The following is an 18702-nucleotide window of genomic DNA, read 5'->3' as shown; positions in this document are numbered from 1 at the left end:
GCCAAAAGTATTGGGACGCATGCCTTTACACACACATGAACTTTGATTATTATACAGGATTTATATAGCACCAACAGTTTGCTCTGCGCTTTACAATATAACGGGAGACAATACAGCAACAATACAGTTCAATACAAGAGGGTTAGGAGGGCCCTGCTCCTTGGAGCTTACAATCTAAAATGGCATCCCAGTCTTAGTCCGTAGGGTTCAATATTGAGTTGGCCCCGCCCTTTGCAGTTATAACAGCTTCAACTCTTCTGGGAAGGCTGTCCACAAGGTTTAGGAGTGTCTATGGGAATGTTTGACCATTCTTCCAGAAGAGCATTTGTGAGGTCAGGCACTGATGTAGGATGAGAAGGCCTGGCTCACAGTCTCCGCTCTAATTCATCCCAAAGGTGTTCTATCTGGTTGAGGTCAGGACTCTGTGCAGGCCAGTCAAGTTCCTCCACCCCAAACTCACCCATCCATGTCTTTATGGACCTTGCTTTGTGCACTGGTGTGCAGTCATGTTGGAACAGGAAGGGGGTCATCCCCAAACTCTTCCCACAAAGTTGGGAGCATGAAATTGTCCAAAATGTCTTGGCATTCTGACGCCTTAAGAGTTCCCTTCACTGGACCTAAGGGGCCAAGCCCAACCCCTGAAAAACAACCCCACACCATAACCCCCCCTCCACCAAACTTTACACTTGGCACAATGCAGTCAGGCAAGTACCGTTCTAATGGCATCCGCCAAACACAGACACATCCATCGGATTGCCAGACAGAGAAGGATGATTGGTCACTCCAGAGAACACATCTCCATTGCTCTAGAGTCCAGTGGCGGCTTGCTTTACACCACTGCATCCGACGCTTTGCATTGCACTTGGTGATATAAGGCCTGGATACAGCTGCTGGGCCACGGAAACCCATTCCATGAAGCTCTCTATGCACTGTTGTGCTAATCTGAAGGCCACACAAAGTTTGGAGGTCTTTAGCTATTGACTCTGCAGACAGTTGGTGAATACTACTAAAGATAAATTATTCATTTTCTGCCCTGGATGATCTAATCAGATCTAATCAACTTGGGAAAAAAGGAAAGTAACGTTATTCGATTGTTTGCAGATTCAATGGTTTTGATTAAATTGCCCATTAAATCGTATAATAGAGCGTATGGGCACCAGAGGAGATTGTACAACCAGATTGTATAGTGTGTGGCCAGCTTAACTGCTTTATTTTACTCCAGTGTTTGTAAGCCCTGCTTTCTGTGGCTCATGTCCCAGTCATAATTCCTTCAACCAGTAATATTTATGGGGTGTGCAGCGTCAGCCCTCGGTCATTTTAAGACCAATGGAAGGATTGCAGTGTATAGTAGAGAAGCTGGAATTCTGCTGCAGAGGAGTCCGCCGTTCACACGTCCCACCCAGAGCCCAGCTATTTCCGTCTCATGGCTGCTCTGAACTACAGGGGAATGTTAATAGCAATGTCTTCTCCCAAGCAGCAACCAATCACTATTTCTAGATGTCTAAGTATACGTCTCCTGCACATGTGTGGATGGAGGGAACGATGTGAAACAAGAACTGACTGTGCTGCCCACAGCAACCAGATCCTCACATTATAGTCTGTCTCTAGGGGAAAAAAAAACTTTTTTGGAGTGGAGTGGGGGAGGGGGTGAGACCCTGTGACAAGTATTTATTGCTGACTGTGTCCCCATTGTGGAGATTCACCTCTATATGTACTGGTGACCACTGTCACTGAGAAAGAAGGTGAGGGGGAATCCAAAATTCTACAGTTGTCACCAGAACAAGAGGTGAGGGGGAATCTTCCAATGGGGACACCTGTCCTAATGACAGCTACCCAAGGGCTCATTTACGCTGACGGGGGGCAGTAAAACCATGCGGTTGAGCCACATTTTTACAGCTCTTAACTGCTCTCCCCTTCAGCAGCTGGGGGTATACACATGCTGCGGGCATGGCAGAAATTATAGTCCTTGTGTTCAAATGGATGGGGTCACACTACAACTGCCCCACAAACAGCAGTGATGGGGCATTTAGGGGGTAAAACAAGCAGTGAGGTGACACAGCCCCTCCTCACCACTTTTCAAACAGCTCTGAAAAGCAATCCAAGCATGGATTGCTTTTCAGAGGAGCAGCAGTACTTGTCGCTAGTGTAAACAAGACCTTTTATTTACACTTGCAACCAAGGGGGTGGTAAAAATAGGCATTTGAGCTACAATTTTAACACCCACCTTAACCTAATAAGGCGGCTGAGGAGGGTTGTGCACAAAAATTGTACCCCAGGTTGCATTTGAGGGTACTTCAAATAAGTAGGGTTGTGCCACAACCACCCCACATGCAGTTGCAGCATTTGCTGAAGTCTTCTAAGGGTTAAACCAGGCAGCAAGGAGGCAACATACTGTCTACATACTGCCAGCTGCCTGGATCACTTTTCATGCCGTCTCAATTGGCTGGTGAGGGATGACATCAGGAGTGCAGTCATCATGGCATCCAAGCAATGTGCTGGAACATAAACGGAGCTGTGCGTGCGCAGCTCAGCGTACATTCTACATCGCTGTGAGCAGCTCAGCGTACATTCTACATCGCTGTGAGCAGGCGGATAGGTGGATTTTATTAAGGCTAGGTTCACACCTATGCAGTTTGCATTTCACCCATTTCTGCATTGCGTTGTGCGTTTTTGCTGTGATTTTTGTTGCTAGTCATATTTAAAACACAAAACGCATCAAAATCGCACTGCATGCTTTTCTGCAGTTTTTCCATTGAAGTCTATAGAAACAAAAATGCAACTTTTTGCATTCAAATAAGACCCTGACCCTTTCTAAAAAAACGCAGTGGGTGAAAACGCAGAGATGTGAACGTGTCCTATAGGAAATCATGTGAACGGACTGTAGTGCGTTTCTGAAAAACGCTGCGGAAACCGCTTAGGTGTGAACCTGGAGTAAAGAAGCATGTCTCTGCTGCAACAAAGGCCCTATCTGTTTGCAATTTTTTAATTTTTCAACCTTTGTTCTGCTTTGAAATCACCTGCGCTAAAGTGCGAATGTAGAGTAAGGGGCGGCTCACACCAGAACGTGGTGTAAGAAAGGCGCACTCCAGGCATGATTCCCGCATCGCGTTTGAACGCACTGCCCTTGTGATCTGCTGCAGGTGCCAAAGTAATGTTAACAGCACCCCAAATGAAAATCCCAAACGCAATGCGTTTGTGGGCACCACATTGCATGTGACCGCAGGACTGTTCAACTTGGTTTTTAAAAGTAGTGCATTCTGTAGTTTTCCTGCATTCTGGTGCGATTTGCAGGTCATTCATAGGACTAGGAATGTGCAGGAATGGCACGGGAACGCAGCACACGTGTGGATCGTGTTGGCGCACAGACTGGTGGTGACGAGCAGGGGCGGACTGACCATTGGGGAACTCGGGCACTGCCCGAGGTCAGTAGGGGGCCCCATGAGATGTCCCTGGTACCTTTCATATGCTTTTTTAGGTGTGATTTGAGTGTGGGCGAGGACACAGGGGCCCCATGAGTTGTCAGTCCGCCCCTGGTGACGAGTATAGATCTGTGCACATTGCGGTTTGCCTGGCTGGAGAAGTCGATGACCGTATGGTTTGGTGTGATGGGGACATCAGCGGTGACAGACTGAGCTGTCTATTGTCACTGTTTACATCTGACCCGGTAACTGCACATCAGGTTGGACTGAGTGTTAGCACACATCTCCATGACGATGGGCCGGCTGCCATTGACCACAAGGGCCGGCCTCCAGGGGAGGAGGAAAATGGTTACCAGAACAGCAGAAAACTATCAAACTTTTCCTGTCGTCTTCTATCCCCTGGAATGTGACATGAGGAGAGGGGGACACTAGAGTCTGGACAATCTGCACCCACACAGTAGACAGGCTGATCGCCGACAAGATGGGAGCGTGCTGTGCAAGAGGATCCAAGACTGCTCCAGAGGGACCGGAGACGGGTAAACTACCGGATGATGGGGAGAAGGGAGAAAAGAGATCCCCCCCCTCCCAAGCATAGATCAGAACCATCTCCATCTGTAATAGACGCAATCTGCGATTTCTCCTTTTTCAGGTTTATTTTCCTCCTTCCCCCTCCTTCCCCTTGTCCCACTCACATCTTCAGATTTGACTTCTGTATGTCTGATGATGTCCCAACCACCCACAGACATGAGACGATGTCACCCACTACCGTTTCTTATTGGGATCTGGCATCATTCTCATGTTTATGTGCAGATGGGAGGAAGGGATGATCCTTTCTTTTGGATTCGGCCCCTTTTTAGGATCTGATCAGGTCCACCTGTCAGTTTTCCAGGCAGACATGATCGGACTGACCATTCGAGCACTCGGGCACTGCCTGAGGGCCCGGGGTCAGTAGGGGGCCCCATGAGATGCCCCTGGTACCTTTCATTGGCTTTTTCATAGGCTTTTTTGGGTGTGGGCGAGGACACAGGGGCCCCATGATCCCCTATTGCCCAGGGGCCCCATGAGTTGTCAGTCCGCCCCAGGATCGGACTCTCCGATCACCTCTATGGACCAGCGGATTTGAATCCATTTACGCCAACCTACCTCCAATCTAGTCCGCTAAAAAAACAGAGGAGAATGTCCCCTTCGAATTGGATTGGACAGTAGAGTACATTTACACCTGATCGCCCATAGAGCAGCGCATGCTCTGTCTGTCTGTGTCTGCACCGCATCTCCCCACTCTGCTCTGATCAGCAGACCACTGATCAAACTGGAGTCCATCCCATGTGAAAGGGGCCCAAGACATATAGACAACCACCTTTTCTGGGAAAAATAGCAGCCTTAATGCTCTTTTACACAGGCAGCAGTAAAAACAGGCAGCTGAGCCGTAGATTTACCGCTCCCCAGACACCCACCCGAATCCTAACAATATAGCCAGACAGGTCTACACACATGCCACGGCCACATTGCTTTGCAGCCACTGCATCTTTACCTGAGGCTGCAGAGTCCGACAGGGCAACGATGCCTGTCAAACTCACGCCATTGAGTCTAATGGGGCCACGCCACAACTGTGAGCCAAACAATTGCAAGCTGATCCTCCAATGTAAAATTTTCATTCAGCAATTAAAAAAGAAGGAAACAAAAAGAAAAGGCAGTGGTAGTTGCATCTCCAGAATGCCTGTCAGCTTCTACTATACCACCCTCTGAAAAGAGATCCACCATGAATTGCTTTTCAGAGATTGGTAAGCATTACCACTGGTGGGTATAGGCATCACCTGCTTGTTCCCCTTCCACCTCACCTATGTGAACACTAAGCTTCCATTCACTCTTGATCACCTTTCTGCTCGCTTCCCTATGCCAGACAATGCAGAATACTGTTCTTTATACAGTTGCAAGAAAAAGTATGTGAACCCCTTGGGATTACATGGAGTTTTGCATGAATTGGGCATAAAATGTGCTCTGAACGTCATCTAAGTCACAACAATAGAAGAACACAGTCTGCTGAACGTAATACTACACAAACATTAGATGTTGCCATGGTTCAATTGCACATAACATGTAAACATTCACAGTGCAGGGAGGAAAAATATGTGAACCTTTGGACTTAATAACTGGTTGACCCTCCTTTGGCAGCAATAACCTCAACCAAACGTTTCCTGTAGTTGCAGATCAGACCTGCACAACGATCTGGAGTAATTTTGGACCACTCCTCTTCACAAAACTGTTTCAGTGTAGCAATATTCTTGGGATGTCTGGTGTGAATCGCTCTCTTAAGGTCATGCCACAGCATTTCAATCGGGTTGAGGTCAGGACTCTGACTGGGCCACTTCAGAAGGCGTATTCTTCGTGAAGGGGTTCACATACTTTTTCTTGCAACTGTAGCTGTCCCCGTTCACAGTTGTCTGCTTCGTCGCCCTGTGCTCTATGGCCTACTCTCAAAAAAAGGTACATGAACTTTTTTTGAGCATTTTCAGGCATTTTTGATCCCACAGACTTCATTTGGGACGCCTTTAAACTAAAATACAAGTGTTTTTATGTCCTCCTGTAGAACTGTTCTCCTCCCCTTGTCCAGCCCAGGAAGACACTTGAAAAAAAAAAAAGGCTTCAAAATCAGCAGGGAAGCCCTTTGCTCAGGTGTGAACACAGGCTAACATTTCAGTTTCTGATGGACGGTGGTCAGATTGCACATGGACATCAGAGGTCTATGGGCATGTTTATGGTGGCCATGCACATTTCCATGAACAATCGATTTCTATTCTGAGCGATAAGAATAATTTATCTATAGTCAACAACCCAATCAAATTGATATGCCACACACACAGGAGCGTGGCTTTCATTCCATAGTTGGAACATACGTGTAGCTATACCTCTTGAGGTCCACTGCGTTTCTGGGTCCCCCTAAACATTGAACAGCCAGGCAACACGCATTTTCCACACTTGCATCCACAGTGAACAGTCCATGAACTTACTTTTTTTTTGTTGTTTTATTAGGGGAAATAACGTCGATAGAGTAATAGGGATTATAGAATGTCAGACTTGACTGAATCAATGCACAGGGTCAACCTCCTTCCAATTTACAGAAACAGATCCTGAACCGTTCTTCTCCTTGAATGCGGTCAGTCTTTACGGATCTGTAGTTACAGCCCCTTCCAGGCTAGGGACTCTCAGCCCCCCTGAAAGTTTGCTTAAATTGTTGCGAACTACATGCAGAGATGCTTCCTCTGCCCTTTAGAACTGCTCTCAGCTCCACAGCCTACAGGCACTACCAGCCCTCCTGGCTGCTTTGAAGATCTCCCAGGACAAGGATAAAGGATTCAGCACAGCGCTGTCCTTTGAAAGCTTGTTACACGTGGCAGTCTCTCCTCTTGTGAATCCCAGGGTGTGCTGATGTACTCACTCTGTCTTCCTTGCTCCAAGTGATGGATCCTGTTCATACCGTGATGCTGAATGGATGCTCCTGGACCAGCCCATGCCCATCCCTCCCTAGACCTAGGAGACCCCTAGAAGGCCACCCACAATCTCCTCAGCACTCTATCTTCCACTCGACTCCCTTACCAGCCTGACTCTTCCATATTTATGGGTTGGCCCCACCACTCTACCAGGGCCTCCAAACCTGGAATTGGTTAGACTCCCATAAACATGCAGATTAAGTCTCCACCCCTTCCACCCACTGGCTTCTGGAAGGTTCCATTGCCTTCCAGAACCAGGTGGAGGCGATAGAGTCCCAACCTGTTAAGTCATCCAGCCTAACCTGAAGTAATCCGAATTACAGACTCACACAGCTACCATGACTCATACACAATAAACCTACCTACACTAATACTAGTAGCACACTAGAGGGTTCATTGTTCATGTCTCGGTTTTCACCATGAAATTTGATTGACCAAAATACAATGAAATTCATGAGCAGAGCATCTCAGTGCTGCCAATTGAAGTAAAAGGATTGATCATTTTCCTGCCCTGGCCAATTGTCTCGGTTCGATTGAACCTGATAGAAAAGGAGTCTAAAGGGAAGGGAAGTTATGGCTATTCAATCATTTGCCAATCCGATTCTTTTGATTGGATAATAAAATTGAAGCATATATGGCCTCCCATAGGCTAACCTGAGTATAACTATCTGACAACACCACAGGGCAGGCCACACAGCTCTCAGCAGACAAAGGAAGTTTTTTTCTGAATTAAAGAAGTATTGGCACCTACACATCATGTAAATGTGATAGACTGGATATATACACACACATATACACACACACATTCCTTCTCTTCATTGATATGTTCAGGTGCCAGGAGCAAAGACAGGGATCCCTATGTAAGCACCGAGTTGCGACTTGAAACTTTTGAATGGCCAAGGAGTCTCTCCCCACCTCCATGTGACAGCCCTGGGTGCCTGAGCTGCAAGCCATCAATTACCAGCACTATGACATGGGGGAATTAGAATCTCTATACCCAAAAGTACTGAGTACTACTCTTTCCTCTGCCAGGGAGCAAAGGTAAGTATGTGCTGCTGTTGGGGCTGCTTATGGCAGGCTGTGGCTAAACGGGCCTGTACACGCAAGTGGTACCTGCATTTAGGGCCCAATGTGCTCAGGGATGACTGCCTGGAATGCAGGTCTTCTGTGTTCGGGACATTTATCGATGAACACATAGGGCCACTCAATACAAAAAGCTTAACTGGCCTACATTCAACCTGTAAACATAACCCAGCTCAGTGATTCAGAACATGAGGACACAACATTCCATAACGGCAATAATGTAGGACCTGTTAATATTTTACTGTAAATGACACAAACTGGATTTAATGGAGGTTTGTACTAAAAGTAGCCAAACATCGATTTCCTCCATCCATGCAAAACAGCATGAAGTGAGGAATCTTCCCTGCTGGCTTTTGTATTCTCAGTTCCCATGGTTGTCTGAGTACCTGAGCAGTAAATACATCTGATAGGATGCACTCACTGGTCAATTGTCAATTTTCTATCCAGCTCACTTGATTTTTTTTTCATCAAAATTTGTCAAGCTGGGTGGAGTTGGCAGGGCCCCCCATGGCTCAAGTTGCAACCAGTTCATCAGGAATTAGTTGCAAATTCAAGCTGTGTATGCCCAGCGTAAGAGAAAAGCAGCGTCCAGGGGCGGACTGACCATTTGGAAACTCGGGCACGTCAGTAGGGGGCCCCATGAGATACCCCTGGTACCTTTTTCATAGGCTTTTTTGAGTTTGGGCAAGGACACAGGGGCCCCATGATGCCCTATTGCCCGGGGCTCCCATGAGTTGTCAGTCCGCCCCTGGCAGCGTCTGCCATTGCTGAGCACTTTCTGCATATGCTTGGTGCCTGGCCGTCTCTGGATCAGGACTCTGAACTCCTGATCTACATACTTCTTCCAGGTCAGCTATAGGATGGGCATGATCGCCAGGCAGCTAGTATTTTCAAAAGAGGTCAGCAGTAGCAGGCTACACACTACTTTACAACAAGTTTCCTTTATTGAAACATAGTAGATTGATCCATATCATCCAATCAGATGTTAGTTTTCATATCTGCAATAGAAAAATGATTGTAATTTGCTATGGGAATCCCTGTGCTTTTTCCTCTCCAATATCCTGTGCAGGAGATTGGTTGTTGTGGCATTGAGGTTTTTATAAATTAAAGGAAAGTATTTTTCTTACTAAAAACACTAAGCCTGGGTTCACACTACATCGGTGCGGTAAATCCCATGTGATTCGCACAGGAACCGCACTGCATTCCTGTACCAATCACATGCGATTTCCATCGGTACGATCAGAACCATACATTTTGTATGGCTCTATTCGCACCACACCCACACCAAAAACGTGCAGGACACTTTTTTGGTCCGCATAGGATCGCATAAGCGATCGTATAAGTATTCACACCCATGCGATCCGATTCTGCACATCGCACCGCATTTTTGCATGTCGTGGTGTAATTAAATTAACATACACACCCGCATCGGCTCATATGAACGGGGTGCGATTGTGATACGCTGCAGAATTTGCACTGAAAACGCTGCGAATTCCACACCGCATCAGTGTGAACCAGGGCTTAATATGTGATATTCTCTCTTCATGACATTCTATTTCACTTCTTATTCAGTCCTGAGGGAAATGATAATTCAGTGGGCTGAAGATCTGAATTATGTAAGACTTTGATCCATTAATGGCTTTCTTTTTCCTCCCACTAGATAAACTTAAGAACAGCAAGATCATCTTTGTGGTTGGTGAGTATGAATATTAACCAACAGAAAATAGAACAATTTTTATCCAAACGTAAATGTGATTAATGCCACCCTAATGCAGCCAGGGGATGGAATAATCTGCAAACTGGAAATCCACACACTTGCCCTCCAGAGGATTTACCCCCCTTCTTGACCAGGCCATTTTTTGTGATATGGCACTGCGTTACTTTAACTGACAATTGCACGGTCATGCAATGCTGTATATAAATTAAATTTTTATGTCCTTTTTTTCCCCACAAATAGAGCTATCTTTTGGTGGTATTTGATCACCTCTGCGGTTTTTATTTTTTTGTGCTATAAACAAAAAAAATACCAACAATTTTGGAAAAAAAAATACTTTTTGCTATAAAACATGTCCAGTAAAAAAAAAAATGTAAAATCAAATTTACTCAAATGTAAGCCAAAATTCTGCTGCATGTCTTTGCTAAAAAGAAATTCCAATACATGTAAACCAACTGGTTTACGTGAACGTTATAGCGTTTACACACAGGTCTGTCCCCTGTCATTGTTTCACGGCGATCGCAGGGTGCCGGTGGGGGATCTCCAGCCGGGACCTGGTGATCGACATCTGTAGCCACCAATGGCGGCATGGGTAGGGCAGCAAGAGCGTGCACGCATGCCCCCTACCCGGAAATGCAAATTACATATATATATATATATACGTGATTTTGTGCAGCCCTGCCATCATGTTGTAGTATTTCTGCGGGGAAGCAGTTAATCAACGCTGTACTGGGGCGGCACAGTGGCTAAGTGGTTAGCACTTCTGCCTGGCAGTACTAGGGTCGCCGGTTCATATCCCAACCACAGCACCACCTACCTGGAGTTTGCATGTTCTCCCTGTGCCTGCGTGGGTTTCCTCGGGGTACTCCGGTTTCCTCCCACACTCCAAAGACATGCTGGTAGGTTAATTGGCCCTAGTATGTGTATGTATGAATGTGAGATAGGGACCTTAGATTATACACCCCTTGAGGGTTAGAGACTGATGTGATTGTACAATATATATGTAAAGAGCTGCGTAAATTGATGGCGCTATATAAGTACCTGAAATAAACAAATAATACTGAATTTTAACAGAAACAAGTGTATGTAAAGAGAAATAGTTTCATTTTGGATAAAATACAGAAGAGATTAAGTCTCCTCTCAGCTTTTATTTGCGGTTTGTGTCCTGTCAGGGAGATTTACCTTCACTTCCTGTCTCGGAGACACATCAGGAAGCAAGGGATATCTCCTTTTAGACAGTTGTCACTGAAACAGATGTCCCTGTGTACTAGAGATAATGGGCATCAACACAAGAAGAGAGGGTGAATCTTCACAGTAGAGGCCAGTGTCAACCAAACTCAGAGCTAAAAATGGAACACTGCAGAAAGCCTTATTTGATCACAGTTGAATCCCTTGAGATATGTAAATTCACATTTATTTATTTAAAGATGTATGCTCAAGAGATTAAATAGATGTTAAGTAAAGAAAATTCCACAAGCAGGGGAGTACTGGTGGGCATTTGCCCCGAGGCAAGTACTTCTAATATATGGCTATAAGGTGAGCTACAACAAAATGGCACACGTCTGCACGCTGCCTCAGTATACAGTGGGCTCCTTTTAGTAAAAAATGGCTTCAGATTGGTCTTACACCCATGGGAGAACCCCCCTCCAACATGTTTCGTCCAGAAGGGGCTTAATTGTAAAGACCCCTACTGAGAAAAACATGTTAGAGGGGATTCTCTCATGGGTAGAAAACCAAGCTGAAGCCATTTTTAACTAAAAGAAGCCCACTGTATGCCAAGGCAACATGCGGATGGGTGCCATTTTGTTGTAGTCCTCAATGTGTCTGATGAACCAGTATTTAAGCCAACAAGCACCTGCAAACATTGCGGCCAGTCAGCTGGGATACTAGAGTGGGGCATTTGAACAATATCAATTTTATTTGTTTTTTGGCCCTAAGTGGAGCTACCTCCCTGTTCAGACATTGATCTGAACAAGACTCACAGTCAATGACAGCTGTTAGACATTTTAGAACTAGCTGCTCCCTATTCAGATCTACAGTACATATATAGCATTTTACAGAGGGAAGTCTTCCACCACCAACTTCCTCTGCAGTTCTACAATGTCATGTGACCAAATGCCAAGAGCTGCAAAGCAAGATCTAAAAAGATGTCACCATAAACCTTGTCCTTTAGGAACATCAACATTTCACTATGCCCACCAGTCATGGTCACACATTGCAGGGTACGCTGTCTTTAGCTCACAGAAATCTGTCAATACCATAATTAGGGTAGGTGGTTGTATCCAGTCCTCCCCTGACAACAGCAATTAACAGAAGGAGATATAATAACCTTTAAAAAAGGAACTCCTGGAATTATCTTTTTTCTATAATCACATTGGTCCAGTTTGGTTTGATGTACGTATCTGTATCTGATATCCAGAAGGTCATTTGGAATGCTGAAAATCACTGTAGTGTTCTGAGCTGTGGCCTCTTCCCTTGTTCCTTATGATCACAGGAGTGCTCGCTCTGTACCACTACCATTCAGAGAATGCATTTTTTTTTAATGAATACAGGGCATTCTCTGATTAGATTAGGTGGAAAGGAGGGGCAGATGAGGTCGTGATCTCCACCTCGTCCAATCAGTTACTAATATTAGTTGGAACCAGATTTTTTTTGTAGTAAAAGGATTTTAAAGGACATATTAGATACTACTGGTACCATACAAATACATATATTTACAAGTCAATATTTTATTATACAAAGAATAAAAATACCCAAGCACTACTGACGGATGTTCAGGGGTCACAGGGGTCGCAATTGCGACCCCGCCTATGCTGTAGGGGGCCGTGTGGCCTTCCTGTAACCAGGGGTGGCACCAGGGGAGTGCTGTAGTACCTCAAAAAAATACTGCTAGCACCTCTATATCTGCGATCAGGCCTGCCCATAGAGAGGTACAGGCTGCCTCTGGCTTTTTCTCCTGGGTGCAGTGCACTGCAGCTTTCTGTGCCTGACTTTTAGCCTCCTGTGGCAGGAAACCCGTATTGTCTCTCTCTCCCAGCCGGCTGCCTCCCCAGGGGCTAGCCTAGATGGTGGACGGGGCAGGAGTGTGGCCAACTTTCCTTACATGTACAGGTGGCCACTGTTGCAGAAAGTGGTAGAGGATGGGAGGAGGAACATAGATGGCGACCCTGCGAGTCTTCACCTCCAGCCGTATGGTGAGTGACTCCTGCAGCTATTCCCTCTCTCTGTAATGCTTCTACTCTGGACTGGTTACTACATTACATGCTGCTCACTACTATCTCTCCACTGTATACTGCTGACTTCTGCCCCTCTCCCCATACCCACTATATACTGCTCATTGTTGCCCCTCTCCCAACACCCATACTGCTGACTTCTTCCTCGCCCCTCCTTCAATGTATACTGCTCACTTCTCTCCCCCCTCCACCATATACTGCTCACTGCTGCCCCATCCCAGACGTTATACTATTCTACTAATCAATGTTTCTGCTCATTATGTACTGCTCACTGCTAGCCCCCCCATCCATGCTGCAGGGAGCCCTGCAGCCTCATCACCAGAGGTGGAGCCAGGTGGGTACTATAGCACACCTAAAAATATTGCTAGCACCCAGTGGCAGAACTACTAGGGTTGCAGAAGTTGAACTTGTGACCCGGGCCCTGGCATTCTACCACATTGAGAAGGAGACCCACTGCAGAACATGTGAAAGGATCCTGCTGTGGGACCATAATAAAGGGCCCCGCAATGGGAATAAAGGGCCCCGCAACAGGAGTAAAGGGTCCCAGGAACATTGGGAAGGGTCCCGAGCTCAAAGAGAAGGGCCCTAGGACCAGAGTTGGAGGGTGGCTTCATGGTTTCTTGCCCCAGGGCCCCGAAGGTTCTAGTTACGCCTCTGCTAAGCACAGTAAACGCACATTCCACATGCAGGCTCAGCGCGTTTCAAACATTCATGTGTCTTCTTCAGGGGCACATGTGAAAAAGATATATTACCCATGTAGTTGAACAGAATCTTTGAAAGCAAAATGTGCATATATCCCTTAAGAAGTGTTGTCAGTGTGGACCATCATTTCCATAGGGACAGAAAGGAGTGTCATAAAACCAAAAACCACCAAATCCTAGCACAAGGGACTCCAGAATAACTGCCAAACCGCTTTTCATAAATATTAGTCCAGTTAAAGAACAAAAAGAGAGCAACTGGTCTCCTTTGGTCTATATATTCCCATGCGTTCAAACTGGGCCCCAGAGCATAATCAGCCAAATATGTAATGGTCCATTCTCCAGCATCAGCAGTTCCTCTACCTGACCAAAAGCCGGACTGTTTGTAAAACATAAAAAGAATGGCTATAACTTGTTTCTTGTCTGGTTAAAACACTTGTGGTGGGTGCAAAGTAATTTACAGTTTGCATGCTGGCTGCCATATTGTTTATGAATTTGCAAAAAGGAAAATCTGGAATTCTCCTGAAAATTCTATGTGCCCTCTATGTGTGGCTGCCAGAGACACGGAGGACAGCAGCTATATCTACTTTTCTATATTCTCGCCTTGAACATTTCCATGTTTGGCTCTTTCAGGAGGACCAGGCTCCGGTAAAGGCACCCAGTGTGAGAGGATTGTACAGAAATATGGATACACCCACCTGTCTTCTGGAGACCTGCTGAGGGCAGAGGTGTCCTCTGGATCTGAGCGAGGGAAGAATCTCTCTGCCATTATGGAGAGAGGAGAACTAGTGCCTTTGGTAAGATCACCAATAATGCTGGACACACACATTACATGGTCTGGGCAATCTCCTTTAGAGTTACAACTATGCAGGTACCATCTGGGAGGTCAATCAGCCACAGTCTAAGAAACACCTACAACCTCTGGAACAACCCTGGTTGAAAATGGCTGGTGCAGAGCTTCCGTTTCATAAGTTATATAAAATCAGTAGTACACTTACAAAAGGTAAAAGTTGAAATAGCTGTCCTTCTGCGGTATGCACTTTCCGGCCATTGACATGCTGTCTATGCGGGGTGATAAAAACAGGATGCCGTAGTCTGGATACTGTCTTTTCCATCAATAAGCCTCCTCACCTTCTGATTGGCATTATTTACTACGTCACATCACATTGATATGACCCAGTTGCTAGGAACAAGTTTTGGAAAGATTCTCTTTCCTCAGCTGGAGATCTTTATGCCATGATTGTTTTGCTTGTGAAATATTTATTACTGTCATCTTGTAACAACCGAAGTGACTCATTGGCATCAGTGCTTCAGTATTTAAGGTTAGCATAATGAGCCCACAGAAGTCTCCTCAATATTTTCTCTATCAGAGCAGTATATGTAGATCTAGATTTAACTCTGACTTCATTTGATATATATACCTAGGTTGATCACCTACACATCGTGAGAGGCACCAGGGTTTGTGTCTAATATGGAGAAAAACTTGTTCTCATCTAGGAACTTTACTAGGTCCTCTTCTGGGTCCTGTAGCCCTGAAGACTTTTTAGATCGTTGGGTGGGATAAAGTCTGCCTGGGTCCCATCTTACCTGGGGTCCACACATTATTAGTCTCAGCTGTGGACAGGCCTTTATATATTATAACAAAAAATGGTGAAGCGCTATGCAAATGCAACAAATCAGTGTATATACACACAAATATAGGTGAATAAATATACATTAATAAGCAATAATTAAAACGTGAGACTCCAATCTTTTAAATAATATAGAGTGACATGTGCTTAAACTAAACTCTATATTATTTAAAACATTGGAGTCTCACGTTTTAATTATTGCTTATTAATGTATATTTATTCACCTATATTTGTGTGTATATACACTGATTTGTTGCATTTGCATAGCGCTTCACCATTTTTTGTTATAATTTACACATCCTGAGGTATAGGGAATAGGTGATAGCAGCTGGCTATGTATTAGGTAATTTCATAGTTGAGCGCAGGAGGATATTTCAATTTTAAAGGCCTTTATATATGTAAACTGAGCGATGCTCAGGGCTCTCTCTCTAATTCCCTGTGGTTGAAACCTGCTGCTGGGTGAAAAGGCTGAAGGATGGCAGAACATTAAAAGGTGCTACCTGTTTATTTTGGGGAACCCATTAGGGGACACTCTGTTAGACAGGGTGCCCCTGTCTTACGCATGGTTTACATGTGCCAATGCCAGTTTAGTCTGTCCTCTTACACTACACACACACACACGGACACACACACGGACACGGACACACACACACACACACACGGACACACACACGGACACGGACACACACACGGACACGGACACACACACGGACACGGACACACGGACACACACACACACGGACACACACACACGGACACACACACACGGACACACACACACACGGACACACACACACGGACACACACATACACACACGGGCAAAAAAGTATTTAGTCAGCCACCAATTGTGCAAGTTCTCCCACTTAAAAAGATGAGAGAGGCCTGTAATTGGCATCATAGGTAGACCTCAACTATGAGAGACAAAATGAGAAAAAAAATCCAGACAATCACATTGGCTGATTTGGAAAGGATTTATTTGCAAATTATGGTGGAAAATAAGTATTTGGTCAATCTCAAAAGTTCATCTCAATACTTTGTTATCTTGTTGGCAATGACAGAGGTCAAACGTTTCCTGTAAGTCTTCACAAGGTTGGCATGTTGCTGGTATGTTGGCCCATTCCTCCATGCAGATCTCCTCTAGAGCAGTGATGTTTTGGGGCTGTCGCTGGGCAACACGGACTTTCAACTCCCTCCAAAGGTTTTCTATGGGGTTGAGATCTGGAGACTGGCTAGGCCACTCCAGGACCTTGAAATGCTTCTTACGAAGCCATTCCTTCATTGCCCGGGCGGTATGTTTGGGATCATTGTCATGTTGGAAGACCCAGCCACGTTTAATCTTCAATGCCCTTGCTGATGGAAGGAGGTTTGCACTCAAAATCTCACGATACATGGCCCCATTCATTCTGTCCTGTACATGGATCAGTCGTCCTGCTCCCTTTGCGGAGAAACAGCCCCAAAGCATGATATTGCCACCCCCATGCTTCACAGTAGGTATGGTGTTCTTTGGATGCAACGCAGCATTCTCTCTCCTCCAAACACGACGAGTTGTGTTTCTACCAAACAGTTCTATTTTGGTTTCATCTGACCATATGACATTCTCCCAATCCTCTTCTGGATCATCCAAATGCTCTCTAGCAAACATCAGACGGGCCCGGACATGTACTGTCTTAAGCAGGGGGACACGTCTGGCACTGCAGGATCTGAGTCCCTGGCGGCGTAGTGTGTTACTGATGGTAGCCTTTGTTACGTTGGTCCCAGCTCTCTGCAGGTCATTCACTAGGTCCCCCCGTGTGCTCCTGGGATTTTTGCTCACCGTTCTTGTGATCATTTTGACCCCACGGGGTGAGATCTTGCCTGGAGCCCCAGATCGAGGGAGATTTTCAGTGGTCTTGTATGTCTTCCATTTTCTAATTATTGCTCCCACAGTTGATTTGTTCACACCAAGCTGCTTGCCTATTGCAGATTCAGTCTTCCCAGCCTGGTGCAGGTCTACAATTTTGTTTCTGGTGTCCTTCGACAGCTCTTTGGTCTTCACCATAGTGGAGTTTGGAGTGTGACTGTTTGAGGTTGTGGACAGGTGTCTTTTATACTGATAACAAGTTCAAACAGGTGCCATTGATACAGGTAATGAGTGCAGGACAGAGGAGCCTCTTAAAGAAGAAGGTACAGGTCTGTGAGAGCCAGAAATCTTGCTTGTTTGTAGGTGACCAAATACTTATTTTCCACCATAATTTGCAAATAAATTCTTTCCAAATCAGCCAATGTGATTGTCTGGATTTTATTTCTCATTTTGTCTCTCATAGTTGAGGTCTACCTATGATGCCAATTACAGGCCTCTCTCATCTTTTTAAGTGGGAGATCTTGCACAATTGGTGGCTGACTAAATACTTTTTCGCCCCACTGTGTGTGTGTATATATACATACATACATACACACACAAACACTGTACATTGTATATCAAGGGTAGGCAGACATTGGCCCTCCAGCAATGGTGAAACTACAAATCCCATCATGCCTCCAGCTCTGAGAGTCCTGCAGTGCCTCTTGAGACTTGAAGTTCCCCGACAGCTAGAGGGACTAAGATTGGCTACCTATTCTGTATTTGATATGAGTGACATTTTGTGCAGCTCATCTGCTTCAGGTTTCCACAATCGTATGGAGTTTGACAGCATCATGTAGGCTAAGATGATACATATGGAGCGTGTTCTTGTGATCTAGTGACATTGGGTGAATTTATTGTAATATTTAATCACGTTTTATCTGAATTAGCAGTTTTCGTACATGCCATGCACCAGCAGGTGGCGATGTATTATGGTGCTGATAACATTACATTAGTTTAGTATGAAATGCAATACTTTGTTGCAGAATTTGACACTGGAGGTAAATATACATCACAAAGCTAACAGGCCACGATTTTAAAATGATTGCTGAAGAGATCGATCCTTATCCTTACAACATCCTAGTATTTTGAATTGAACCCAATATCATTATGTAACTACACTGCTCAAACAAAATGAAAGGAACACTTTGAAAACACATCAGATCTCAATGGGGAAAAATCTCATGCTGAATATCTATACTAATATGGACTGGGTAATGTGTTAGGAACGTAAGGATACCCCATCGTTTGATGGAAATTAAAATGTTCAACCTACAGAGGACTGAATTCAAAGACACCCCGAAAATCAAAGTGAACAAATGATGCAGCAGGCTAGTCCATTTGCTGAAATTTCATTGCAGCAACTCAAAATGGTCCTCAGTAGTTTGTATGGCCCCCAGGTGCTTGTATGCATGCCTGACAACATCGGGGCACGCTCCTAATGAGACGATGGATGGTGTCCTGGGGTATTTCCTCCCAGATCTGGACCAGGGCATCAATGTATTCCTGGACAGTCTGAGGTACAACCTGGCGACGTCGGATGGACCAGAACATGA

The 18702-nt window shown here is 45.3% G+C and overlaps 1 protein-coding gene across 3 annotated transcripts in view; it reads left to right on the top strand.

Moving 5' to 3' along the window:
• The window catches only part of AK1 (adenylate kinase 1), a 143913-nt gene that overhangs the window by 105162 nt on the left and 20049 nt on the right, over positions 1 to 18702 (top strand). For 2 of the 3 annotated variants that reach the window (XM_089669005.1, XM_089669007.1), the window contains 2 exons: positions 9651 to 9686; positions 14269 to 14432. In XM_089669005.1, the coding sequence (XP_089525131.1) occupies positions 9651 to 9686; positions 14269 to 14432 (200 nt within the window). Of the gene's footprint in view, positions 1 to 3885; positions 3956 to 9650; positions 9687 to 14268; positions 14433 to 18702 lie in introns of those variants that run through there. The other variant, XM_089669006.1, reaches the window with a different exon arrangement.

Source organism: Staurois parvus, unplaced genomic scaffold (assembly GCF_062004578.1).
Source record: "Staurois parvus isolate SC_StPar_1 unplaced genomic scaffold, SC_StPar_1.0 ptg000068l, whole genome shotgun sequence".
Taxonomy (NCBI): Eukaryota; Metazoa; Chordata; class Amphibia; order Anura; family Ranidae; genus Staurois; species Staurois parvus.
This window is presented reverse-complemented; position numbering and strand designations above follow the sequence as displayed.